The 27769-nt window shown below is 45.1% G+C and overlaps 1 protein-coding gene across 1 annotated transcript; it reads left to right on the top strand.

The window, feature by feature from the left end:
* The first annotated feature begins 2630 nt into the window (after positions 1 to 2630).
* LOC129387367 (uncharacterized) lies at positions 2631 to 27084 on the top strand. The gene is made up of 3 exons (XM_055076296.1): positions 2631 to 2789; positions 4582 to 4713; positions 26713 to 27084. Exons 1-3 carry the CDS (start codon positions 2697 to 2699, stop codon positions 26899 to 26901), a joined length of 414 nt encoding a protein of 137 aa, XP_054932271.1. The 5' UTR covers positions 2631 to 2696; the 3' UTR covers positions 26902 to 27084.
* Positions 27085 to 27769: the final 685 nt, after the last annotated feature.

Here is a 27769-nt window from a genome sequence, read left to right as displayed (position 1 = left end):
GCGCAGTCAAGGACGGCAGAAGGCTAGGTGGGGTGATGAAATTAAGAAATTCGCAGGCGCTAGCTGGAATCGGTTGGCGCAGGACAGAGGTAATTGGAGATCACAGGGAAAGGCCTTTGTCCTGCAGTGGACATAAAGTAGGCAGATGACGATGATGATGACACGCGAGAGATACAGGCTGCTTGAAGAGCAAGAAAAATTAATGCTCTCCAAAGGGAACAGCACAATAACATAGTAGAATGAAAATCGACACTGCTGCGGCAATGCACGCGCAAACACCGAACGGCATTAAAAGATAAGATAAAATGAAATAAAGAAGAGAAAGAAAAATTTATTGCTAAGGCATAAATCCATGTCATATCCAATTAAAAACACCGTTTGAGTTGTCTGAACGCGCGCGAGCTAATACGAATGAGCCATCCGAGAAGTATCGCCAGCAAGTTCCTACGGCGCGACTTCGATGCGGTCCGATCCACTTCGATCGCAGCGCCGCCACAATATTTTTCGACGTTGCGTGCCTCACTGCAAAGCATGCGCCGGCCCAGGCGCTCGCTCCACTCAACCGTATTCTAGTACACACCAGCGAGCTGAGCGGCCAAGCGCCGGCGAAGCAGCCGGTGAACCCTCGCCTTGTCACGGGGTACAGTAGCGGCGAGCCTCCGAGCGGCTGACGTCACAACAGCGACAGCAGCGTGACGTCACGACAGCGACACTTGCTCTCCAGTGGCTCAAGGTCATTGCGACGCGATGAAATACCTTGCGATACGTGGCGTTGTAATGGGTAATTGGAGATCGCAGGCAGAGGCCTTCGTCCTGCAGTGGACATAAAACAGGATGATGATGATGTGGGGTTCATCGAGACGTTCTCGCGCGAAATACAGGTTCTGTGCATTTGACAAAACTCATTAAGGAATCGAAAATGCTCGGGCGGTTCTGCAGATGGGCGCTTTTGATTACACTGAAGATGTGCAAAATCTGGAGAAACCAAATTTTGTACGGATAGAATACTGGCACCAGAAAGATTGAAACGAAAATAATTTTTATTTTCTGGGAACAAAGTATAATTCTTGTTCAAGTTATTAGGTATTGCGTTCAGCTAAAGAGACCATAAAATGTAAAACAAAGTAAAAATTAGGAAAAAAGGAATTCGCTACAGATTCAAACGTCCTCGCTAGTTTGACGCACAGTCGGCAGTTGCGTGACGCTGGCCGTGCAGGAAACGTTCGCAACCTTGAATAAAACTGAGGCTGCGACCGTGTGGCAGGGCAATACAACAAAACACATAAAACTTTCTGTCTAAATTTTGCTATGTTTAATTTAGTTCTGAACGTTTGTCCCGTAAGTAACCGCATTAGTAGGTCCTTTGCTGTGCTCTAGCGAAACGTGAGAGAAATCATAATACATAACACCAAAAATAACACTTACATTAGTATGTCCCTTAATTTATCTTGAATAATTTCCGCCTGATTGCCTAAAACGCATTTTTGTGCTTGCAATTGCTTGTTAACCCTTTGTGGTACAGTGGTACAAGTATGTACCACTTTTTGGGCACGTTTCAAATGCCCGTAATGAAACAACTGTTCAAAATGGAGCCAATTTTACTAGTGCTGCCACCTACCCAGGCATTTAGAAAGCTTTATGGGCGTTTTTATTTTATTCCATCATATGGCGCGAAGAGTAACTTAGTTTTTGCAAATGTGTTCATTGCGGTTCAGTACGTGCTGCTGTGGCGTGGGAAAAACTCACTCAAAACGCTGCTTCAACATGCCTACTAAGTGTATCCTTTTACCCGTTTACTAAATGGAACCTAGTGATTCATCTGCAACCATATACATACACTGAGGGCGCCCTAATTGTTCACCGTTTTGAATTGTCTGTTCTGGGCTCGCTTTTGGCTGGGGTTGTTAGGCCTAAGTGGACGGCTATCGCACCGGTCAAATCGCACAGGCCGTGCATTTGCATTCTTTCTGAAAGCGGAGGTAATAGCAAAGGATTGTCGCCCGTAAAAGCAAGAAGGCGGCGGCAAAAATATGGTAGGAGTTCCTGACGACATCAGACTTCTCAGCCGAGATCGTCACCCGTAGCGGTCGGCCTGTCGACAGAGGTGAGAGGTGTAGGTTGGGCTCCACGACACAGCAGCAAGTTCGAACGAGCTTTCTGTGCAGCAAATGCCAAGTTCCGCTATGTGTCGAATGTTTTTAGCCATTCCACAAGCGAACAGCAGCATTGACTTTGTGAATATCGTTCCTGTTACACATTGTCTCTTCATTTTTAACCGCCTGCGGACAGCGGTACAAATGTGTACCACATTTCATTTCTTCTAGTAAAGTCAGTGGTACATATATGTACCACTTTTCTTTCGAGAACTGCTGCACCATGTTTCTTGAAAAACGTGTCAAACATTTTTTTTTTTTCCCTGCTGAATGCTATTCTTCAGATTTTATGAACGAAATTTCAAGGAAAAAGTAGCACTTCACAAAGGGTTAAATGTGATGCAATTACATATTTCTTTTATACTGCCGATTTGCTCAAAAGCCCAAGCATGCTGCTACCATGCTCTTTGCACGGACGGAACAGCGGGAATCGTCTACGCTTCGTAAAGCCGACGCTTTACGATTGCGCAGAGCTTGATTATCGAGGAAGACGTGGCGCGGCCGCTTAGGGCAGTTGGCGGTCGCAAATCTGTGGCCCTGTCCATGAGTCTGATGGCCAGGAGCTGTCCAGAGAACACCATAATCAAGGCCGACACCACGAGCCAATGTAGCGACATGCCACTGAACATGACTCGAGTAAGTCGCTGCGGCTGGCCGTTCGATCGTAGTCATTCTGCATGCCTTTTCCAACATAAACCAGCGTTCCTCACGAAAAATCTGCCGATTGAACCTCCTTCATTGCAAGCGCTCAGTTGAAATACAGGTCCGTCTCATATAACGAAACAAAAGACGCCACGACAATGGAATGAATGTTAAGTTTGCTGATTCAAGTTTATAAGCACGCTGATGGCAAAATGAATTTCGTGGACACTGCCAGTTATGGTCGTCGCTTTTGTCTTAGCTTTGTTTCTTGGCGGCGTAATTGAAAAAAAACTGTCATATATAATGTGCTTATAGTTTGATGTGTGTGAGCATAAGCACACAAGCCTTATTTTCCCCATGACATACAGTGAGTGTGTTGCGCACTTCGCCTGCTCCTCGTAAACCAACGATGCTAGGTAACATGTATGCTTGCTGGCATTCCGAGTCAGGAACGATCGAAATATTCTTCCGCGAGAACTCCGCAGCGTGTGCAATTTCTTCTGTTGCCGCCGGCTCGATAGGTTAGGCAATGTGCACTTTCGCAGATATTGTATCATGATGATGTAGCGAGGCAATGTCTAACCGACGCTTGCACGTTATGTCGCTAAATCCAGCGAAATTACTCAGTGATGGCGGATCTTGTCAGAGAGTTACGTGGTCATCGACCTTTCTGATATACCTAATTTTGAGAAACAGTGGCGTGCACATCTCTGCTGCGTTCCTTTAAAGGGCCCCTAATCCACATCTGTCAACAACAACAAAAACAACAAAAAAAAAGAACGACCGTTTTTATGGTCCCTCCATCACACATGCAGATTCCAGCATGGCAATACATGTGACGTAAGCACTATGGACGCTTTTGCTTAGTCTATACAGCGAGACATAATGCAGTTTCGATTGTAGCACGCCTCTGCCATAAAATCACCGCCTACTTTTCCTAGTCATCTCGCTTGCCTGTCGTGCGCAATCAACTGATCACTTCTCGCGTAGCGTGTTTTGTATACTGCATGTGCGGCGGCAACAGGGTGGAGCCCAAACGCGGGGAGTCCTGATAAGCAGAAGTTGCTGGTGTTTTCAAACAAGGAAAGAGCGCTCACGAGACGGTCGGTTGTGACGTAGTGTACCCACGTCTTCTAGAGAAGTGTAAACAGAACGTAGGAAAGATAGTTTCGGGGTCCTCGATGAAGAGACAATGAACTAACGACACGCTGTTATTTCCTCTCTCTGGTGCCCGTCCTTTCTTGTGTGCGCTGAAAACTTGCTTTTTAATGAGTTAGGCCGGAATATTACCGTTTAGTAGCGGAATACCAGAAACGTCGCTCTTACAAAGCGCGAAGACTGCTTAGGACAGGAAAGCCAAATACGCACAGGTACACATGAAAAAGACACTGGCTTCCAGTACCCGCTTTAGCTCGTCATGACATCATAAATTTGGGCAGCCATTACTCGGGATATTTATTTAATGCATTAATATGTGCAACAAACAAACCTATAGCAAGTTCTGAGAGTATTTAATCACTAAACATACTTCAAGCATTCACACATAGTTTGGAGTTAATGATGTTGGGCGAAATAACATACCGACTGTGGTATGGTGTCAAGTGTAAAAATCCGAATTTCGGCATTACATTCTCTAATAACGAATAACATTCCTCCAGGTATAAATAGATATTCACTCAGCAAAAGGTACGTCGTGATGCTAGGCTATGTTACTGTTGCTCACTATATGTCCCTATATAACAATGAATTCAGCCAGGTTTTAAAATGTACTCTTCCTTCTTTTCAGATTTGCGCGGTGTACCCCGGCTTACTCCAAGCCCACCACTATTCAATAATGACACGGCGCTACAACGGCGCGGACGACGATGGACTCACGAAAGACGTGTTTTTCGAGACCGGCGATACATTTTCAGCTAAGGTTGGTGCAACAGTTCCTTTCTTCTAGCGAGCAATGCTCAAGAAGAAACAAACTTCTTTGTCGCCAAGCCGCGAAAGCGTCCGCCTGAATCTCAGCTTAGAAGGAAAATCACCCTGGCCGTATGCCTATCATGCGCACGCCTCGTAGTTCTGACGTGTCTGCCTTTTTCTGGCGAAATCACAAAGACTGTGTACAGGAATTGTCTTAGAGCGTTACTATACGAATTGTATCTTACGAACACAAGTAAACAAAGAAGATTTGATCAAACTCAATCAAATAGTGACGCTGTCGAATTGCTTTGGACGGGTTTTGCGAGAGAGAGAGCTGTATGTTGAACTTATTGAGAGCTTAAAAAAAAAAAAAAGAATGTCTGTTCTTGTGTTCACTTGAAAGCAGCCTGTCACAGAGTTATGTGGCTTCGTGCGCAGGTTATTTCGATAAATAAAAGAGACGATGATAAACGTCATCGGAAAAGTCGAAACCGCCTGTAAGCCGCACAGAAAAGAAACTATATTCAGGTCACATGAAGGAAGAAAGCTACAGTAACTGCAAATGTTGGAAGAACACAAAAGGGAATCGTTCGCCCTAGAAGTGGCCGCGGCGTTCAGGCAGAGCGATGAGAGCGTAATGTGCAGATGGGCGGGTGTTCCATCGTGGAGGGCAACACAGCGTGGAGCCTGGTGTGGAAGCTGGCAGCGGCCGGACGCCTTGTCGACATTCACCGGCCAGAGCTTGGCTGACGTACCAGAGACGCCGACCAGGCCTATGCTGGATGCCGTTACGGCGAGCGGCCGTAAGGAGCCTCGTGCTACCACTACTCCCGCGCGCAGAACGCCATCTTCTGTCTCCCGCCACGTTTTCCACACTTGCTGGTTTCTACCCGAATCTCCCTCGAATCATTTCGTTCCGCTCCATTGCGGAGATTGCAGATTGGCGGAATTTCACATGCAGTCTTCTTGCTGCAGCTGCACGTTTTCTTGTTCCTCGAGAGATTTTAGTTCGAGCGCTCGCGCCACCATTTCATACCTGCCAACTCCCGAAATTCTCTAAGTTAACGAGTTTAGGCGCGTTTTACAATTTTACGACTGCGCGTTCATGTTTTACTAAATCTAACGCCGGTTCGGCAATTCACTCGTTGGTATCTGACCCTGTCCTTGGAAGTTTTCTGATGGAGAAATAACGCAGGAGAAGCACTTGCTTCGAGCAACTTTATACATATATGTTCCTGAAACAGGCGAAGTCGGCAACAGCAGACGGGCTCAAAAAGTTACTGTGACCTTAAACCAGTATTGTTTTGGCAATACCTTTACTAGTGCTACCTGTCAATATTTACTGCAGTGGGATTTGTGGATTCTCGTGAGTAGCGTGTAGAGTCAAGCCATCGTTAATAAAATGCTTATGCGTACCTCGAAAGGCGTATGCTCAAGGCAAGCTTCTAATTATTACTTCACCCCCACAGCACAGGAAACATTTCACATAGTGTACAGTTCAAGGAACCAATGAACAAATGGCTAGCTACAGCAGTTGTAGCCGCAAATACGAGGCGATATATTAGGTTAGACAAGAAAGAGTGATCGCAGTCTGTTAAATAAGATTTTATTTACAGTATGTGCATGAAATAGCGATAGTTCATGAATTCGTACTCGGACCATACGTATACACTACCAATTATGCCGGAACTTTCTGGTGCCGTTGTCAGATGGGAAGAGAAATCGGCACTCGTGGGCGCCTCGTCCCAGAGCTTACAAGTATTCATCAACCCAACATTATTTCGTACATTGACCCCGGCACTCCGCAATACCCGGGTTGACTGGATGCGGGGTTCGGTTCAGGCCATCTTTCCTTCTCGGACAAGGGGGCGGCTATCAAGCAGCACGAACTGAATTTCAGCGTTTAAAAAGAAAACAGCCACATCTGTGATGAGAGCGACGAGCCCAACAGACCCTAGAATTGCCTTAGTGGCCTTAGCACAAACGAGGTTAAGGTAAACAACCATGGCGATCACGAAATTCATCCCGTCGGCGACACCAGCGAATACGGATGCGCCATGACCGATTCTGTCTCTGAGATCCACAATAACAAACAAAAATACGTGGATAGACTGACACACTCGGCAAAGTCGAGCGGCCCGTAAATGCATGAATTATAGCTTGATGGACAGCTGCCGGTCCGACTCACTAAGAATCACCGCAGGTTGACCCGAGACTTCAAGAAACTTCTCGTCTAACTGGTGCCCCTCCCGTGTGAGGTGGAACCAGACCTCCTTCCGTGCTTTGAAAATGTTTCATGAGGTACCGCTGCCCATCCCCCGAAAACTGCATCACAGCGCGCTAACCAAGCCTCCTATGAGCACTGAATAAGAAGCATACCAACTGGTTTATCGCCTGCTTAAGCAATATGTGTAAGAAGCGGACTGTTTGAAAATGAACATGTGGCCATATGGACTAGTCATATGTTGTAGGAAAGCTGTTGAAAGCAAGCACTGAGAAAAATATAAAACGTACCTTCATGACCGCCACAAAAAGGGCACACCCCTCGAATTGGGTCTGAAGCGTTCAGTAGATAATGGGAAGACAGCCACGGGCTAGGTGACACATGAAAGTAGCTCGCGTAGTGTCAAGAAAGGTCGTTATGAAGTTACCATTTTGCATCATCGCATACCAAGTTAGCATAAATTATACCGTTGTTTCCTATACATATCTATAGTAAAGCCGCACTAGAAAGAATGCCGGCAGTTGGAACTTTATAGGTTTTCTAGTGAATTTGTGAGTTCAGCTGTTACATTTGCTTTAGCGGAAGAATGCTTTTCTAGATCAGCGGTGCATTTTGGAGACATGGGAGACGTGGGAGACTGCTGCCTACCGCCTACCACGGCGGTAGGCAGCAAAGAACACCGGCACGAGCCATATGTCCGACAGCGCGTTCCTAGGCGCATGAGTGCCGCAGAATCGGCGCCGCACTCGGAAGTGCCACAACAAGCGCCCAATGTCACCAAGCCGGCGACGCTAGTTTTCAACGCCGCCCTACCTTCCAGCGCACCGTCAGTGAATATGGCTGAAACAAGCGATAGTGAAGCCAAGAAACCACGGATTGACGACAAGACATCTACCTATGACCTAAGTGAAGATGAAGACATAGACTGCGATGAAACGCCGTTCTCCTTGGTAAAGTATAAAAAGAAGCGGCCTGAGGGAATTCCAGTTGTTTTTCGACCCTCACAGGAAGGACGCAACTTCTGGCAAGTGAATCCTAACCGAGCTGCGTCGGAAATTGTCTCCGCGGCAAAAGAAAAAGTGCAGTCTTTCCGCGTGAATAGAGATGGAAGTTTCTCTGTCAACGTTACTTCTGTCTCATCTGCAAGACATCTACTGTCGATGAGCGAAGTGGCTGGTTTGGAAGTGAAGCCATTCATTCCGGCGTCTTATACCAAGAATGTTGGCAAGATACGCCATGTGCCAGTTGAGTATACGGAAGAACAACTGGTTTGACTTCCTGAAGGATTTTGGAGTGACATCAGCCCGTCGTCAGGCGCGCTACAATCGCCAAGAAGACAGAGCGGTAGAATCACGCCCTCTGAGAACCGTCATCCTTCATTTCAGAGAAGACAAACTAATGCCTCAACGAGTGCATTTAGGTTTCACGAGTCACCCCGTAGAAGAATATCATGGCCCTGCTCTAAGATGCTACAACTGCCAGAGATTTGGACATCTATCGAAGAACTGCCGCAGTCAGCGTCGCTGCAAGATATGCTCTGAAGACCACAACCATTCAGAATGCAAGTCTGTGTGTCAACCAAAATGTGCCAACTGCGGTGGAAACCATACAGCTTCCTACTCCGGGTGCCCTCAGAGCAGAGCTGCCTCACGGTTACGCAGACATGAGCTAAAATACGGAAGGCTGCCTCCTTCGTAATGCGCCCCCACCAAACCTTGATGCTGTAAGATGCGCGCCTCCAACTCCTAGCAAAGAAAAAGAGCAAGGGGTCCATATGAGCTATTCTGCAGCTCTGAAACACTCAGGTCGACAACGTTCTGACAGCGAGTGGCATGATCCCCCTTCAGAGAATGCTACTCATCTTGCCCAGGCTTCGAGTGAAATTCGCCGACCTTCTCAGCAACGCCCTCAGCCAGTGACACAGCAACCTCATCTAACGTCTGAGCGACTGCCTCAGCATTCGCCTCAACCACACCAGTCATCCCAGCGACCATCTCAGTCAAATCTTCAGCGACCTGCTTCGAGCACGCATGGAGCTTCAGCGTCGTTTGGTGATTACGCGTCTTTACCTGTAGCACAGATGATCCTGCCCATGCTATTCACAGCTCTGCGTGCAATTCTAAGTGCCATTCCACAAGCAAACAATCTACCAGAGGTAAAAGCACTGCTTTCTATGGAATCGTTGGTGCTTCCACAACCACCAACAGCTCCACGGCAGGCTTACAATGAATAATCGTTCCAACAATGTTTTCGTATTTCAGTGGATTGCTAATAGCCTTCGAAATAAGTCAGCTGATTTTCGCAAACTACTAGCTCAACATAACTTTCCTGTTTTATGTACACAGGAGGCAGGCGTAAGAGATGACTTTCGTCTTTCAAACTATGTTATATATAAATCATCGCGCATCGCCGGAAATAGCAGAGCGGTGTTATGCGTGAGAAAGGACCTGCCGTCCTATTTAATACAGTTGAGCGATTTATATATACCGGAGTTCGTAGCTTGCAAGATATCTTTTAGAAATACAAGTGTCACAGGGATCAGTCTTTACCTACAATGTGCTAGCAAAATATCAGTTGACAGCTTGGTGAATGTGTTTGGTATCGCAAACTCACATGTGCTGGTTTGTGGGGATTTCAACGCACATAACGTCATCTGGGGCAGTGAATATAACGATTCCCGCGGAAGCATCGTAGAGTCTGCCGCAGAAAAAAGTAATGTGATCGTGTTAAATGACAGCTCTCCAACGTTCTTGCGGGGGTTTCGTTACTCAAGCTGTATAGATGTTACGCTCTGCTCACAAGACCTTCTTGATGGCGTTGAATGGTCAACGGACATAGAAACGCACGGTAGTGATCATTTTCCGATCCTGGTAAAACATCGCCAAATACGGAGTGAGGGTACCCGGCGCTACTCAAAATATACTAATTGGCAAAGTTTTCGTCACCATTTAAGTAACTCGTTGGGTGAAAATCCGAGCTTTCAAAGTTTTGCAAATATATTGTGTGAGTCTTACGAGATCTGCACAAAGCAAGTCACTGTTCCAAATGAATACGCTGCAGTCGACGGGGAATATGAATGTCTAAGAGCAATTAGAAGACGCGCAGAACGGGCTTACCGCCGCAGTGGAAAGCTGGATGACTACAAGATGGCACAGAAAGTTCGGTGAACTTCGCGCAGACGCTTACAAAAATTAGGTACTAAAGGTGGGGAGAATACTGCGCGTCGTTGTCTCCGTTTACTCCAGTTCCCAGAATATGGTCAGTTGTCCAGTTACCCAGAGCCATCCCTTCCGAGCCCTTGCCGTAGCTCGAAGCACTCCGGAAACATCCGTTGCTGACGAATTCTGTCAACTTATATCCAGACCAGGAATTCCATTTACTTGCCTACAATTTACAAGTTCGACAACACTAGCAGAACAGAAAGTTCGTGCGTGCTTTATGTCTCAACATCCTCAACTTGACTGTGAGTTTAGTCTAAATGAATTGAAATGTGCTCTTTCGTCATGCCGTACAAAGACAACCGCAGGCCCAGATGGTGCCACGTATATGATGTTAAAGAACCTAGGTCCAATAGGAAGAATGGCTCTTTTGGAGATATTTAATGATATCTGGATAAGAGAGACTCTTCCTGATTCATGGAAATTAGCCCGGGTAATTCCAGTTCTAAAACTAGGAAAGACTCCCCTTTGCCTTGACTCCTACCGACCCGTCAGTCTCACAAGCTGTTTTTCCAAACTAATGGAGAAGATGATAGACCGTCGACTGCAGTGGTGGTGTGAACACACAAATGTGTTTTCCAATTACATGACCGGTTTTCGACAAAATCGGGGTACAATGGATTCAGTATTAGACATTGCCTCATGCGTCGAACATGAACGTAGTTGCGGAAATGTGACAGTAGCAGTATTTTTAGACATTCAAAGAGCATTCGACACTGTAAGTCACATACACATCCTTGCTGGTATGTTAGAGCTTGGCCTACATGGTCGAGCACTGCGATGGGTATCAAATTTCTTAAAAGACAGAAAAATATTTATGGAAACAATCGAAGGAGAGAGTAATTATCACGGCATCACGCAGGGCGTTCCGCAGGGCAGTGTTCTCAGTCCGTTTTTATTCAACTGTGTCATGGCAGCCTTGCCACTACAACTCCCGTCTGGTCTACAGTATTCGCTGTACGCAGATGACATCTGCATATGGGCCTCTGGATCTCATATACAAGACATTCAAACAACGCTGCAAGAGGGCCTTGATAATATCGACACCTTCTTAAAAGAAAGAGGCATGAGTCTTTCATACGCAAAGACAGCTGTACTTCCTTTCACTAGACGACAGCTGAATAATTTCCAACTTACGCTTAATGGGCAAACTTTGATGTTTGTGAAAGAGCATAAATTCCTTGGAGTTATTCTTGACCGCCAGCTAACATGGGCTTCACACATCCGCGCAATTGAAAAGCAGACCAATGCAGTAAGAAACGTACTTCGGCGACTCGCTGGCACAACGTGGGGGGGATCAGTCTCTTCACTATTACAGGTTCATAACGCACTCATAAAACAAAATATTGCTTACTCGGCACCTATTCTCCATGGTTTATCGCAAACTTCTGAGGAACGTCTTCAACGTTTACTGGCAAGAGGGCTGCGAGTGTGTCTAGGGGTTCCGCAGGCGACCTCTGGTTCTTTAGTAATTGCTGAAGCTCGTCACCCACCATTTCCAGTCATACGAGCGGTTGAAACATGCCGACATATTTATCGTATCTTAACCCAACACGAGAATCATCCATTAAACCTTGCGCTTACCGAAAGAAACAGAAGCAAAATTCACGATGTTGTTCGAGAACATAAAGCATTATTACCAAGATTTGAATTATTCAAAGCGGATATTTGTTACCCTCCATGGATGTTAACATGTCCTCAAATAGAATTATCGGTTGAAGGGATTATATCTAAGAGAGACATGTTCATAGTAGCCGTACAACAACTGGCACTCTTCCAAATTTACTCCTTATATCCCCAGTACATCCACGTTTATACAGATGGTTCATGTCATAAAAGTTTCTCGACTTCAGGATTCGTCATTCCACATTCAGCGCTAGAGCAAACATTTAAATTATCCCGAGAGACATCTTCCACCGTGGCAGAACTGTTTGCAATCCTGTGTGCTTTGCGTGTCATAACATCAGAAAAACATTCGCAAAAATGGGTTATATTTAGCGATTCGCAAGCCGCTCTCACATTACTACAGAGCAATAAGAAAAATTCTTTGAATATTTCGCTATTGTATGACACACTCAAAGAACTTACAAAAGCAAGCGCAATGAACCACGTAATTGCATTCCAGTGGATACCTGGGCACTGCAATATTCCTGGTAATACTGCAGCGGACGCAGCTGCGAATCGAGCGCACAATAACGCGGAGACAACCAATCATCCTCTATTGCGTAGTGAGTTCCGTCTGCTTCTGAGACAGATTTCTTGTCGCCTCAGCAAAACTACCTGGTTTGATCAGCAAACTAAAAACTCGGAATTATACTTTATAGACCCATGTATAAAGTTATCAATGCCGGAAAATCTAAGGGACAACAGAAAATTTGAAACATTGGTACACCGCCTGCGTCTTGGTACTGCATTTACAAAGCACTTCTTGTACAGGATAAAACGTGTCTCTAGTCCGCAGTGTTCTTGTGGCCATCCAGACGAAGATGTGAATCATCTTCTCCTCGAGTGCACGAAATATGACCCACAAAGAAGGGTACTGCAAGCAAATTTGTTGATGTTAGACAGAAGACCATTCACTCTAAAAAAGATACTTGGCCCACGGCCAACTGCGGGTCTTCAAAAAAGAGCGCTTCTTGCTCTGAAAAAGTTTTTAGAGGACACCAGCATTTTGGGAAAATATTAGGTATCAGATGATCCGAATACGCTAAATGAGTAACACAAGCGATGTCTGTGGTTCATAATTGGTTTATGTGGTGATCGCAACTTTTACGCAATATGTATAATTCTGTTCTGTACTTGCAGTGCGTTACATGTGCTGTGTGTTTCGGCTGTACAAAATATCTGACTTTATATATGCGTATGTGGACTGAACTAATGCACAGAACTTTGCGACTGATGTACTGTTGGACTGTATATTTTTTATTCATCCAGTGTTCTACTGAGTGCCATATTTCGTGTCGCTATTCTCCCTTTTTACGCAAATTTGTTTCCTTTGCCAAGTGACAAGGAGTAGCCGGTGTCACCATAAAGGCGCCAACCTCTCCTAATATTCACTTCAATAAAAAAAAATCATGGTGTTTTACGTGCCAAAACCGCTTTCTGATTATGATGCACGCCGTGGTGGGGGACTGCAGAAATTTCGACTACCTGGGGATTTTTTATATGCGCCTAAATCTAAGCACAAGGCTATTTTCCCATTTCGCAATGTGGTGAACCTTTCGGCCACCCCTGTGATCTGGCAGGCTGAAAATATATGCCAGCACATTCACGTTTGTTTCCGCTAATGCGAGAACTTGCATGATTTTGGGATGGTTAATCAGTTTTGGGGCATAGGACATCTGTGATAGAATCTCCAGTTTACATTAGTAGTTTCTTCTTAAATGACACTAACATTATTTCAATGCACACCAAACGCGGTTTACATCAAACTCGGCGCATTGTTGCCTAGCGTGGATGACTCCTAGGTGATTGCAGCAGACCGTACCTTGTCTGAAGAGGCGGAAAAACTGGACGAGATTGCATTGATTCATGGCAAATGAACAACAGCGCACTGAAAACGAAGACGAAGGAAGACGTCGACACAACACAAGCGCTGCCATTAAACTGGAAAATTTATTGAATGAACGAGTTAATATTCCTTGAACTGCGCCTACGCCTGCGATGCAGTGAACAATTCATGACAGGTATTCGTGGTTAGATCACGTGATACTAAAAAAGATAGCCGGCAGATCCGACGCCCTGTGGGAATCGATGTTATGCGAAGTAGTGTTTGGGGAGCCTACCAATTCAACGAAACGACCATGAAAGAACGAAGACGTAGACGGCTGTTTCATGACCTACATGACACGCATGTCTTGATATTCATGTCACGAGCTATCATTTACGTTTGTTATACACTCTTGTCATGCTACGCCAAATTTGGTACGTACAAAATTAACAAAACCACCATGAGAGCGCCAAGACGTAGACGGCTGCTTCATGACCTACGTGACACGCATGCCATGATATTCATTCATCATGATCATCCACCTATTTTATGTCCACTGCAGGACGAAGACCTCTCCCTGCGATTTCCAATTACCCCTGTCATGGGCAAACCGATTCCAACTAGCGCCCGCGAATTTCCTAATTTCATCGCCCCACCTAATCTTTTGCCGTCCTCGACTGCGCTTACCTTCTCTTGGTACCCATTCTGTAACCCTAATGGTCCAATTGTTACTTAACGTGCGCATCACATGACCTTACCAGCTCCATATTTTTCTCTTAAGGTCAATTAGAATATCGGCTATACCCGTTTGCTCTCTTATCCAAACCGCTCTCTTTCTGTCTCTTAATGTTATGCCTAGCATTTTTCGTTCCATCGCACTTTGCGTGGTCCTTAACTTGTTCTCAAGCTTCTTTGTCAATCTGCAGGTCTCTGCCCCATATGTCAGCACCGGTAATATGAACTGATTGTGCACCTTCCTTTTCAATGATAAGGGTCAGCTTCCAGTCAGGAGTTGACAATGTCTCCCGTACGCGATCCAACCCATTTTATTGTTCTATGAATTTCCTTCTCACGTTCAGCGTTGCCTGTGATTAATTAACCTAAGTACACGTACTCGTTCACAGACTCTAGAGGCTGACTGGCGATCCTGAACTCTTGTTCCTTTGCCTGGCTATTCATCATTATCTGTGTCTTCAGCATCTTAATTTTCAACCCCACTCTCACACTCTCCCTGTTAAGGTCCTCAGTCATTTGTTGTAATTCGCCTGCATTGTTGCTGTATAGAACAATGTCATCGGCAAACCGAGGGTTGCTGAGATATTCGCCATCGATCCCTACACCTAAGCCTTCCCAGTTTAATAGCTTGAATACTTCTTCCAAGCATCCAGTGAATAGTAATTGACAGATTGTGTCTCCTTGTGTTACCCATTTCTTTATACGTGTCTTCCTACATTTATTGTGTAGAATTAAGGTAGCTGTGGAATCTGTGTAGATATTTTCCAAGATATTTACGTAAGCGATGGGTACTCCTTGATTACGTAATCCCTCTATGTCTGCTGGAGCCTCTACTGAATCAAATGCCTTTTCGTAATCTATGAAAGCCATATAGAGAGGCTGATTGTACTCTGCGTATTTCTCAATTACCTGATTAATGAAATGGATGTGATCCATCGTAAAGTATCCCTTACTGAAGCCAGGCTGTTCCTTTGGCTAGCTAAAGTCCAGTGTTGCCATTATTCTATTGGAAAATATCTCGGTGAATATTTTTATAATACTTGGGAGAAAGCTAATGGGTCTATATTTTTTTAAATTCTTTAACGTCTCCGTTTTTGTGGATTAGCATAATGTTCGCAATCTTCCAGTTTTCGGGGACCCCTGCGGTCGATAGACACTTCGTATAAAGAGCCGCCAGTTTTCCCACAGTATGCCTTCTCCATCTTTGATTAAATCGACTGCTATTCCATGTTTTCCAGCCGTCCTTCCTCGTTTCATGTCTTCCAAGGCCCTTCTGATTTCATTGCTAGTTATAGGAGGAGTTTCTGTATACTGCTCATTACTGTTTCTAACGGAGATATTCTGACTCCTCTAGGTACTGTACAGGTCAGCCTAGAATTCTTCCGCTACTTTTACTATACCTTCGACATTGCTGATATTACCATGCTTATCTTTCAGTGCATACATCTCCTATTCGTCTCCTAGTGCATACATCTCCTATTCCAAGTTTCCTTCTCACTGATTTCAGGCTGCGACCATTCTTAACGGCTTCTTCAGCCTTTCTCACGTTATAATTTCGAATATCATTTATTTTCGCCTTGTTCATCAGTTTTGACAGTTCCACGAATCCTATCTTATCTCTTGAGTTGGACACTCTCATATTTTGTCGTTCCGTTGCTAGATCCTTTGTTACTTAGGAGCGCTTGTGGACTGGTTGCCTTGGTGCCTTGCCTCCCACTTCAGTTGCTGCCTCTGAAGTCAGCCTAGTTACGGTTTCATTCATTACCTCTATGTCACCTTCATTTCTTTCTTCTAAGGCTGCATATTTGTTTGCAAGTACCAGCCTGAATTTGTGTGCTTTTACCTTTACTGCCTCTAGGTTGACATGTTACTTCTTGACCAATTTTACTCTTTCTCTCTTCAAATTGACGTCAATTCTAGCGCTCACTAACCTATGATCACTTCTCTTTACCCTACCTATCACTTCTACATCCTGCACTATGCTGGGATCACCAGAAAGTATGAAATGAATTTCATTTCTCGTTTCACCCATAGGGCTTTTCCAGGTCCACTTTCTGTTGCTACGCTTCCTGAAAAAGGTGTTCATTATTCGCAGCTTATTTCTTTCTGCTATTTCTACAAGCATCTCTCCTCTAACGTTCGTCGAATCGACGCCAGAGTAGAATCTAGAAACGGCACCCAATACAAGTGCGAGTGCCTCACGCTCAGTTTGAGAATAGTTTCTTTCGGCTACTCTCGACGTTCGGGATCTGACTCCAATTGGTTGCTGCTCGTTGTTAATGCTACGCAAAAGAATGGCACCAATGCTGTAAGGCGACGCCTTGCTTTCTAACAAGAGCTGACAATCCAGATTGTAGTGGGCGAGCACAAGCACCGAACAAAGCGAATCTTTGGTGCTCTTAAAAGCAGTTTGTTCTTTCGTGCCCTTCTGGATTCTTTTTCCAACAGTGTGTGCAGCGCTGCCAGAATCGTAGACAAATTCGACAAGAACCTACTATAAAACTTGATCATGCCGAGGAATGAGCGCAGTTCCCGACGCTCCGCGGCTCCAGGGCTAACCTGATAGCCTCGACATTTTCTTCGTTGGATTAGAACCCTTGCCACCGATACGATGTGCAAGTTACTGATGGTTCATGGAAACGTCTCAACAAAGCTTTATACCTTGCTCAATGAAACGTTGCAAGACCGCTTTTAAGTTTCTGTTGTGCTCTTCCTTTATTTTTTTCTGATACGAGAACGTCATAGAAGTAAGCCTGCACTCGCGATAGCACTTGCAATATCGTTTTATTTGTTTTCTGAGATATTGCCGACTCTGAAGAGACACTAAAATGCCGCTTGTTATATCGATAAAGTCCCTTGTGTGTTGATAACTCAGTTTCCGTGTGTCTTCGTCTAAAGGGATTTGATTGTAAGCATCTTAGTCTAGGATGCCTAATGGCTCGCCAACGCGCAAATTAGCAAACATATCGTGAATAAATGACAGCAGGTATTGTTGTACCTCACATATAAGGTGCAATGTTACCTTGAAATCAGCACAAATTCTTGCCAAGCCGTCTTTTTTTTTACCACTGGAGATATCGGTATGGCCCACTCGGAGTTTTTGACGGGTGATATTTCCGCGGTGCCCGGCCTGTTTAGCTCATCCGAAACTTTATTCTTCAGTGCTAATGGAACTTTTCTTACCTTGAAAAATTTGAGCTTTGCTCCGTCCCGGATGAGCAGGTGCGGTGGCGGTCCCTAGAAGATCCCAGGCTGTTCCGTCAACACGTCCGCGAACTCTTGTTTGAGGGTAGTGTCCGTGCTCTTCTGACCGACATGCCAGAATGATTGTCCTGAGGCACTCAGCTTTCGCAGCAAATCACGACCGTAGAAGCTGGGGCTGTTGCAACCTAGCCCCACCAAATTGCGTGCACTAGTTACCGACTTTAACGAAACGTGCAATGGCAGTATGCCGAAAAGTGGAAGGTATTCAGAATAACAAGACACCATGATACTTGATTACCGTAGAGTGCCCTCTGGTGACGGTAGGCTTCGTAGACAGCCCTAAGTACGACACAAACTCGAAAGCCGGTGTCGATATCTATATTTAACTTCACGCCATTCCACTAGAAAATTTCTCTTATAGGTGGAATGAGCGGTGCCAGCGGACCATATTTCTGACCCCTCACTGTGGCTTTCCCCACTCGCGCCCGGCACCATCATGGTTATCGTTCTGTTCGCGGTGTTGTGCCGTGCGCGTGTTTGAGCTTAACGCCCTTGTTGGCGGCACATGAAACACCTACGCTTGCGTAGCAGGGAAGTCGCGCAGAGATGACTGGACCTGCCACAGCGCTTGCGCTGTTTTTCGTTGCCACACTGTTCAACTTCTTGAGACGTAGACTGCTAGTGTTGCTTCATCCTTAGAACATTTCCTTGCTCTGACGACGCTGTTTTCATACATTTCGCATTTGTTTCTGCGTTTTCTGCAGCTAATGCGAGTAGCTCCGCACCCTTCAGAGTCAATTCTTTTTTCACAAGCAGCTCTATTTGCAGATTACTTGATTGCACGCCGCATACAATCCGGCCCCTTAGCATCCTTTGCCTCATTGAACCAAAGTTTCATTGAACCAAGTTTTGTGAAAATCTCTGAATTTGTACCATGAAAGTGCGCACTGATTCTCCTTCTTGAATAATTAATTAAATATGCAGCTTTACGTGCCTATATCTCCATCTGATTATGACGCACGCCGTAGTGGGGGACTACGCATTAATTTTGACACCAGGGGTTCTTTAACGTGCACCTAACTCTAAGTACAAAGTTCTTTTTGCGTTTCGCTCCCATCGAAATGCAGCAGCCGTGGCTGGTATTTGATCCCGCGATCTGGTGCTTATCAGCTCAACACCGAAGCCCCTAAGCAACCACGGTGGATGATTCTCCTTCTTGCGGACATTGGCCGGAAAACTTGAAGCTTTCTGCAGGTTGATGCGGTTCAGTATCATAATAGTCTAAGTGCCTTCACAACTTCACAATACTTTGCAGGGCTCGGCTTGGTCTGGCGCAAGTCTTCCACATAAGGTATCGATTGCCTCCGACACAAGTGCGACTACGAACAATGTTCGCTTCTTAGCATCATTATTGATTTCACTTGCTTCATAATAGGCTTCAGCTAAGGTAAGGTAAGGAGACCGCTTATCGCTGTCTTCGCCGAACTCCGGCAAAGCGTGGCTCATGGTGGTCCACGAGTTCATTTCGTTCGTCGTGTTGGTAGTTCGTGAGTGAAATCCTCGTCGCCACTGTTACAACGCGCAGCCGACAGGCGTCGACCAGCCAAAAGACGGGCGTTTCTTCGAAATGCGTTAACTTATTGAAAGAGTGGGTAGAAGAGAAGGAAGGAACAAAGTGACGAAGTATGCGCAGTGCTCCACGGCGCAACCACGACCAATGCCTTACAGATTGCCACGCTATAATGTTTGTGCCCTGCGCCGCTGCAGTAGTGTATAGCATCTCCTTCACGTGTGTCCGAGTTTACGTGGGGCAAGCAGGGCGGGCTGTAAACGTGCACCTCAGGGACCACCAACACGCACCGAAAAGCACTGTGTGCTTCTCACAGGTTGCAGTGCATCGCCGTTACTGCGGGCGCACCGTGGAATTGGCTCAGACTGAGATTGTTTCTCGTCACCGAGACAAACTGACGCACGAAGTTTGTGAGGCTTATAGAATACAAATATCAGGACCACATTGTATTAGTCAGCCCTCAATAGTCCTCCAATAAAAAAATCACCGCCGAAGTACTTCGTACAAATGGGTAACCAGCGAAGCTGAAACGTGCGGCCCCGGTATTTATCACTGGGTTAATCCCGACGGATCATTAGATGATGGCGGGGAAGGCTGCCGGATCCTCGGTACGCAGTTGTTTCTTGCGTGCGGCTGCATGAGCCTGTTATTGTGCGCAGGCTGCAGCATCGCCACGGCGTAGACGAGATCGTTGCCGGTTGTGCACGGGGCGCTGCTTATCGAGAGCTGCCTGTTCCTAAGGAGTATGTAGGACGCGTGACCTACCCATTTCGGAGACGGGCAACAGTGCACCAAAAACGAAGGCGAAGGAAGACGTAGACACAACAAGAGCGCTCACTTTCAACTGGAAAATTTATTGAATGGACGCTGCTGCGCGCGCTCGGCAGTGATGGAGAACAACGACATAACGACTGGCACAGGTAATCGAACACCACCTAGATAGTGCAAGGCTTTTTTACTCCAATTCATGACGTCATGTTACTTGGCCCGACTGCCATGGAATCTAATTCGGATGCTCCCGAGTAGGCAACGCTGATTTTGACGTCACCGCTTTCATCACGCCAGCCTTCTCCATGGAAATTTTGGGCCAGCTAGCGTGACGTCATTGATCGGAGTAAAGAGGCGTTGCGCTATCTAGGTGGTGTTGGCTAATTGCCGGAGTTGCGCCGGAGCAGTTTTGGCGTACAGGCGAGCGACAGACGGACGGACTGATGGAGGAATCGGCTAGCCAAAACAGCTTCACTGTAAAAGAAATTTGCTTTTGTAGACCACGCAAATCGTTGATAGCGAAGTACCACGTAGATTTAGAATTTTGGTAGTATATTATTTTTTAAGCATCCCCTGTTATAACCACTCGATGCTTTTCATGAATTCTTTGCTACCTTGTAGGCCCATGCGTAGTTCAAACGTATATTAAGTCGTCCATTCAATAAATTTTCCAGTTGAAAGTGAGCGCTCTTGTTGTGTCTACGTCTTCCTTCGCCTTCGTTTTTGGTGCACTGTTGCTCACTTGCCGTACCTTGTCCTTTGCTGTCTGGTGTTTTCTGGCCACTGATATATCAAAAAGGCAGGGTGTTGCAGCATGACGCTATCTTGAATGTTCAATGGTGCCTTGATCTCTTCGCCTGGTATGCATCGTTCGCTTGCGAAGCTTGAACGCCGCTTTGTACTTAAATAACGCAATAGTTTGATTTATTCACCTTCCATGTGGCTGACTGCAGAATGCACTTGGTTATGTTGTTTACTTTAGGGTCCTGCACTACATAAAGCGCATGGTCTGGAGATGAGTCAGTTCGAGCAGGTTCATGTGCTATGTATACGAGAAATGCATTTGTTCCAGGATGTGAAGGAGCCGTCGTACCATCCTCTCCAAGGCCGACGTTGAACGAAGTTATGCAGTGGAAAGTCCCAAAATCATTGAGTGTTAAGAGGTATGACATCCGTGTTTCAAGGTGGCGAAGCTCTTTGGTCGAACGAGATTGCTCAGCTCGAAGAGATTTTTTTATTCGCGCTCTGAGCATCTCTTACAGCAGCATGTTTCCCACGCTCAATAGCCTATTGCTGCTCCTCCGATGCTCTCAACTCCACCTTCTGCAGGTCCGTGCTCTCTCCTTTTTCGACAAGCTCTCTGAAACCCGCCATATGTTGTGCCTTCTGCTGCGCGCTTGTAATCCAGCTCGTCCTGTCGCGGACACTGTTATAACGGAGCTGTGTCGCTTCCTATTCGCGTCGTTTTAATAAATTAAAGCCATCATGATCAATGTAATCGGAAAAGACGAACACGCCTGTAAGCCACATAGAAAACAAGCTATATTCAGATCACAAGACAACGCAAAACACCGAAGAAAGAAAACTAATTTTCATGCCAGTTCTCCAAGAGCACCAAGGTTCGTCTGATTCATGCCTACACCCGCCCTGGACGCCATTTCAGTCGCGTCTTCCACGCTCGCCGGCTTGACCCAGAATAACCTTTCTTTCGTTCATTCCACCATGGAGGCTGCTGATTGGCTGAGCTTCACACGCAATCTCATGCCGCAGCAGCGCGCCATTTCTTTTCTTTCCTCGACGGATTTTATTTGGAGCACTCAGACCACCATTCTCTGTAATCCTTTTTTCATGTGGTCGACAAGCTCTCGTGAACTTTATCACCAGTTTATAAACGGGAAATAGTCGAGAAGCTGTTACACAGGCAAGTCGAATTTCCCGTTGCGGAATCTTAAAGGAATGCGCTTTTTTTTTTTTGCTTTTTTGGGAATATATGAGATACAATTTCTGGTAAAAGCCCATCGACTTATACGAAAATTATTTACCTACTCTGTCATGCCCGTTCCTACACAGATAAATATATATTTTCTTTGTTGACCCTATCTCCTGCTACCAAACAAGTCACTGAGTTGGGCCAAAAAGACCAGTAAATACAAGAGCAAGCATGCGATAGCAAGTTCTGGTAAATGCTTCAAGTAGGACGTAGATATCAAGAGCAAATTTGGCCGTAATAATATACTGAATTTACTACAATAATTTTACTGTCTTTATTTGTATTACTATTACTTTTACTACTTTACTCCAAAAATTTCCAGCTTAGGCATTCTTATAAAGACTGATTATTTACACTAAAGTTAACAATCAAGATCAGCAGTTGAAAATCAACAAATCTTGGCAAATTTCATATGATTGGTGTAGCAAATGAAATATACAAAAAATTATTCAAATTCTACATATAGTCATATACATATACCTATATGTATACGCATATATGCAGTAAAAGTAATACTCGATATATTCTTCTATAGCATAGCCGAGGCCTCGTTAGTGACACGGTGTTAGTTACAGCACTTAGGAGTCACAAGAATGGCAAACCTGGCATGGAAGCAGCATTTACAGGATGATCATTTGTAAAAAAAATTTTTATTTAATAAATACTGCGGACACGTAGTCCAAGCAGGGATGGCGAAATATGGTATACACAATGAAAATAAGATTGACAAAACAAACAATGACCATAATATTGCAAGATTAGGATGTTGGTCCAATTTTACAATTTCATTCGGTTACACTTCGAGGAAAAAAAAATTAAGTTTTACAGAATATATAACAGTAGCCTATTCCACATAACCTTATTGTAGTCCTCCAGCTAGAATATTCATAAAAGGAGACATTGCTTGCACCATAAGTCGAAACACATACAAAAATGCTAACTATCTAATCTAATCAACAAAAATCCACTAATTATCTTTAGAATTATTTACTTTACGGTACATATTGAAATTTACGAATTATAGCCGGTGAGATCGCAAGGCATATCCACTTGGAATTCAATTTCCAGAATGGCTCTAGTTTAGAAATATGCGTCATGAAGCTGCACTGTTGTTCACTTACTTTTTAAACAAAACGCTGTTTTATGCATTGAAGCGCAAAAGTGGCTGGAATGCCCATATATTTGGTTCCATGCTTTGGAGATATCTCAGGACTGGTGTCATCCTGGAAATTCATTTAAAGTGGAAAAGTCCTGCTAGCTCACCGGCTACAATTTGTAAATTGAAATATGTGTCGTAAAGCAAAAATTCGAAAGATAATTAGTGCATTGTGTTAGTTATTTGTACATGTGTTTCCACCTATCGCGCCAGTAATGTCCACCTCTATGAATGATATAGCTAGCTCAAGGACAGGAATGACGTTATGCGCAATATGCTACTTTTAAACATTATGTAGAATTTAAAATGATTACTTTGTATATAACTACTGTTCCTGCCTATCGAAGGTTATACTTCTTTATAAAAAAGAAAACCTAGAACACCTATCTTGCCATGTTAAAGTTATTGGTTATACAACCTTCATAAAACAGCACTAGAATACTAATTGGTTGTTTGGAGTCCAAGTAAATTTACGCTTGCTATCACTGAAATGATATCGAATAGAACTAAAGAAGACATGGCAAACAGCAGGAGAGTAGAGAAATTACATATTTATGCGTCAGGTCCACTAGCAATGCTTTCAGAAGTGCCTCAGGACTCGCTTTTTTGGACCACTGTTATTTCTCTACTCTAGTTCGATGACATCAGCTGCGCGGAAGAACAAAAAAACATTTTGAGTTTAGGCATTTATCTCACGACTGTTTATTTACATTAGAATTAATAATCCGGATCAACAAATACAACTTGTAGGGATATTTAATTAAAGGCGAGGAGCAGCAGATAGACAGCACCCTAGCAGCAACAAACAGCCCGAGCTCTCTTGCTAATCGCCGCACGGGTCGTCGTCGTCGTCGTCTCCGAGCTGCTATCAGAAACAAGAGGCGTGTCGGCTTCATTACAAAATATACAAATATTGGCGAAACTTGGAAGATTGTTGGCGGAAATGCAATGTGGAAATAAGCTGCTCAAAATGTACATTGCGCTTATGAGTAAAACGGAAAACTGTCCATATATCCTTCTAAACATAGGCGGGCACTCGTTAGTAACATGTTAGTTATAGCAATTTACAGAAACGACAAACCTGACATGGAAGCAGTATACATGTAGGTACAAGGTCTGTGTTTCTGCCTGTTAGCGTTATACTTTTTGAGAAAAAAAAAGAAAAACTAGAACGCATATCTCGTGACTTGAAACTTATTCGTTATACAACCTTGATTGAAATGGCACTGGAATATTGTGAAGTTCTAGTGACGTTGAAGCACACAGCACAGGAAAAGCGCGCATCGCGAAACTAAATTTATATTGGGCGAACCTGTGCCAACAAAACAGGCTACACTCAAAGCATAACGATAGCGGAGAGCCCAATCGGCGATCGTAAAAATCGGATCAGCGGGTCAAACGCGTCGGCGTTTATACATGAGTCGGCGAAGGCTCCGGCGTAATCGCTGGTGCCTGCGTATCTTCCGGAAAAGTACTACACAATGGGCGTCATGCGTACAATCTGATTAGAAAAGATTCAGCGAGAGCATACACAACAGATGGAATAAACGATAACATTCTAGTAAGCTCTCCAAATTATTCAGGCGCCTCTTGCACCGAGCTTTAACATTAAGTTGTTAGCCGGTGAAATGCGGTCCCTGAGAAAGTGATAAAGAAGTATAAGTGTCACTATTCATTGGTTGTTCGCAGTTCGAATGAAGTAACGCTTAAAGAATACTTGTAACGAAATCGGAGACTGGCGATGCGTTTAATTTTGTGGTAACTGAGAACAAAGTCGCATTGATGTTAGCCTTGTAACCTGTACCTTCTTGAGGTATCTGGAAAACAATACAGACTAAAGGTGCTCTTTGAAATAATACAGGATGAAATTAAAATTGATACGCATAAATATCTAAACGTTCCTGGCAAAAGAAATACACCAACGAACCACGGTTACGTTATCCAATCGTAAAAAGTTCCAAGTGATACATGTTACTTCTTATTCCTCCCCCGATGCCATTGAAATGGGGTATAAATTATTGAACCATATAGCACTGCAAGATTCGGTTAACTTGAACATGCTGTGGATGCGAACTTTAATGAATTTTCGATTTTATTTTGATGCGGCGATCGAGATACGTGATTTGATGACTATTGCCCACCATTTATGTACTTGATTGCTTTGCCCTCTATGGTACAACTATAGTACGGACGAAGTTGAAGAGCGACTGCATTCACAAAAAAAAAAGTGGCAGTTTTACCCGAAAGGCGAAGCATCAGTTGCGATAGCAAATTAGTAAATGGATGTGCAATGTAAGCATAGTAAATTTATCGCCTGCGTCAACTTGCAAAGATTCGCTTACTAGCTAAATTAACAAGCAGAGTCACACACATGCACAGGGGACACCTTGCACAGAAGTGCGGCAGCAGCAGCGAGCTAATTGACCTTAATCATGCGCCTCGCTTCAACGCGAACTAAGCATCGAAAGCACTGCCCATACGAAGCTACCAGCACTCTGCGCACTTTGTCCACATCGCACGTCGCTTTGAAGATATGGGCGCCTGCGTGCGACGGAAGACGGGGAGCTTCCTCCCCGCTTTCCTCTTTCGCTCTCGCGACATTGAGCCGCGATCGTCGACTGATCCTCGCAAGCTTTCACTCGCGCATACACCATACGGAGCGCGGGTTATCGCCCTTGGACTTCGTACGGAACATCACGGCAACGCTGACTGCACCTGTAGTGTCCATATAACTTTTATCGCAATAAATACTTAGAAAAATAAAACCAGCCCACATATGTTACTTTTCTGGCTCTGAACTCGTATGACTTGGACAACAGCAGGTTCCCACAAGCGAAGCTATCATCTCTTGAACAATAACTCCATTGCGATCCACACACAACGCTGACTTCTCGGCGCACAAAACTCGGTAAAATCTCGCAATGTTTCGTGGCAGTGTGCAGCATCGGGCTCGCAGCGCGCACATTATCGCACGATTGCCCCGCAGGCAGGAGGGGGCTTTCTCCCTCTGCACCATATGGCGAGGATGAGTATGAAGTGGGGACGCGACCACTTGAAGACGATGGCGTAAGCTTAACGGAACGGAATGATGGACTTGGGTGATCCTGTTTCGAGCATTTAACTGCACTCGCAGGTCAAACTGAGCCCGGCTAGCTACCCTGCACTGGAGAAGGCGGAAACAGGAGTTAAGCATCAGAAGGAGAAAAGTTCACAGATTGCAGGCACGCAAATTCACACGCGTTCATCGTTAAGTCAGTCACAGGTGATCATATCAGCTGGTGAGCCTCACAGGAACACAGGGACATGAAGGCATCCTTGCTAACACGCACAGGAACTGCGTATGTTTCTTGTGCGCACGTTTCTGGCTCTTCTTTACTGCTGGAAATTTTTTAGCCCACTTTTTGGCAATGCTGCAAAACCGCCCAAATGTGCTCGTCTGATGAATACCAACGTTAGAGTTGCTGATAACAAAATTGGTAAGGTCCGCGGCCTACGTGACCATGATGTTGTGTGTTTCTTTTCGCCCGCTTTATTTCACCAGGAAGACAAGAAACGCTGTGTTGGGGTAGTGACATACAGAACGGCGTATTATACATGTGCTGTTCTCACGCACTTTGTGATGCCCGCGATCGCTGGTTCCCACTTCCGTTACAGGCCTACGCGATGGCGAAGCAAATAAAGCGGAGCGGCGCCGACCCGTTCACGTTTATCATCGAGAGGTACGACCTGGAGCCTCAACAAGAGATCTACTACAAACATCCGGAGAAAGACAATGTCGTGCTTTGCGAGGCCAAAGCGTTTGGCTTCACGAACAAGACGAAAGCGAAGCTCATGAGCCTGTGATATAGAGACCAACAGGCGTATACCCCAGCGCTTGATTCCAGAAACTGGCACTTCTGTCGGTGACTACAGTACTTATAGTATTATTACGCCCGCGTTTTCGTGTCGGCCTGTGTAATAGTTGTCTTCTCCTTATGTTGGCTGTGTGCAAGCGTCGAGTTGTGACACTCCGATTATAAAGACTGAGTCTCGAAGTAAGTGCATGAAGAATGGCTTATGTAAGCGAGAGTTCGACGAAAGCCCGTCTGGTCGGGATGAGACATGACAAAGAAAGACGTGCACCGACCAAGTATAACTTATTAAAAAAAAAAGACCAGACGTTTCGGATTTCATACGGAAGGCTTGTTCACAATGGGGCGAAAAATGTTGAAGTGCGTGTTTGAATAGGTTTCAGCACGTGGCGCAAGGACCGCGGCAAGGCTGGGCGAGGGACTTCCAGTTTCTTCCCTGGCCGATTAGGCTGGTTTTCATTCGGTCAGTATTGTGCTTAGTCGTTGCTGCGTGCTGTGCCAAAGCATTTGAAGCGACACTTCTCTTGTCCACATGGTTTTGTTGTGATGTTGGTGCAGGCGCGGTTAAAGTTACCCATCTCCCCTATGTAGACGCAATCGCATTCCTCACAGGGGATCTTGTAAACAACATCCCCTGTGATTACAAGATCCACTGGGCGGACTGCGATTGCGTCTACATAGGGGAGAGCGGCAACGTTAAACAGCGGCTGCGCCAACATCAAAACAATGTGGACAAAAGAAGTGTCGCTTCAAATGCTTTGGCACAGCACGCAGCGACGACTACGCACAATATTGACCGAATGAAATCCAGTCTAATCAGCCAGGAAAGACACAGGAAGTCACGTCTGTACTTGGAGTCT

This window comes from Dermacentor andersoni, chromosome 2 (assembly GCF_023375885.2).
Source record: "Dermacentor andersoni chromosome 2, qqDerAnde1_hic_scaffold, whole genome shotgun sequence".
In the NCBI taxonomy this organism is placed as follows: domain Eukaryota; kingdom Metazoa; phylum Arthropoda; class Arachnida; order Ixodida; family Ixodidae; genus Dermacentor; species Dermacentor andersoni.
Note: the sequence above shows the minus strand (reverse complement) of the source record. Positions and strands in the feature narration are given on the sequence as shown.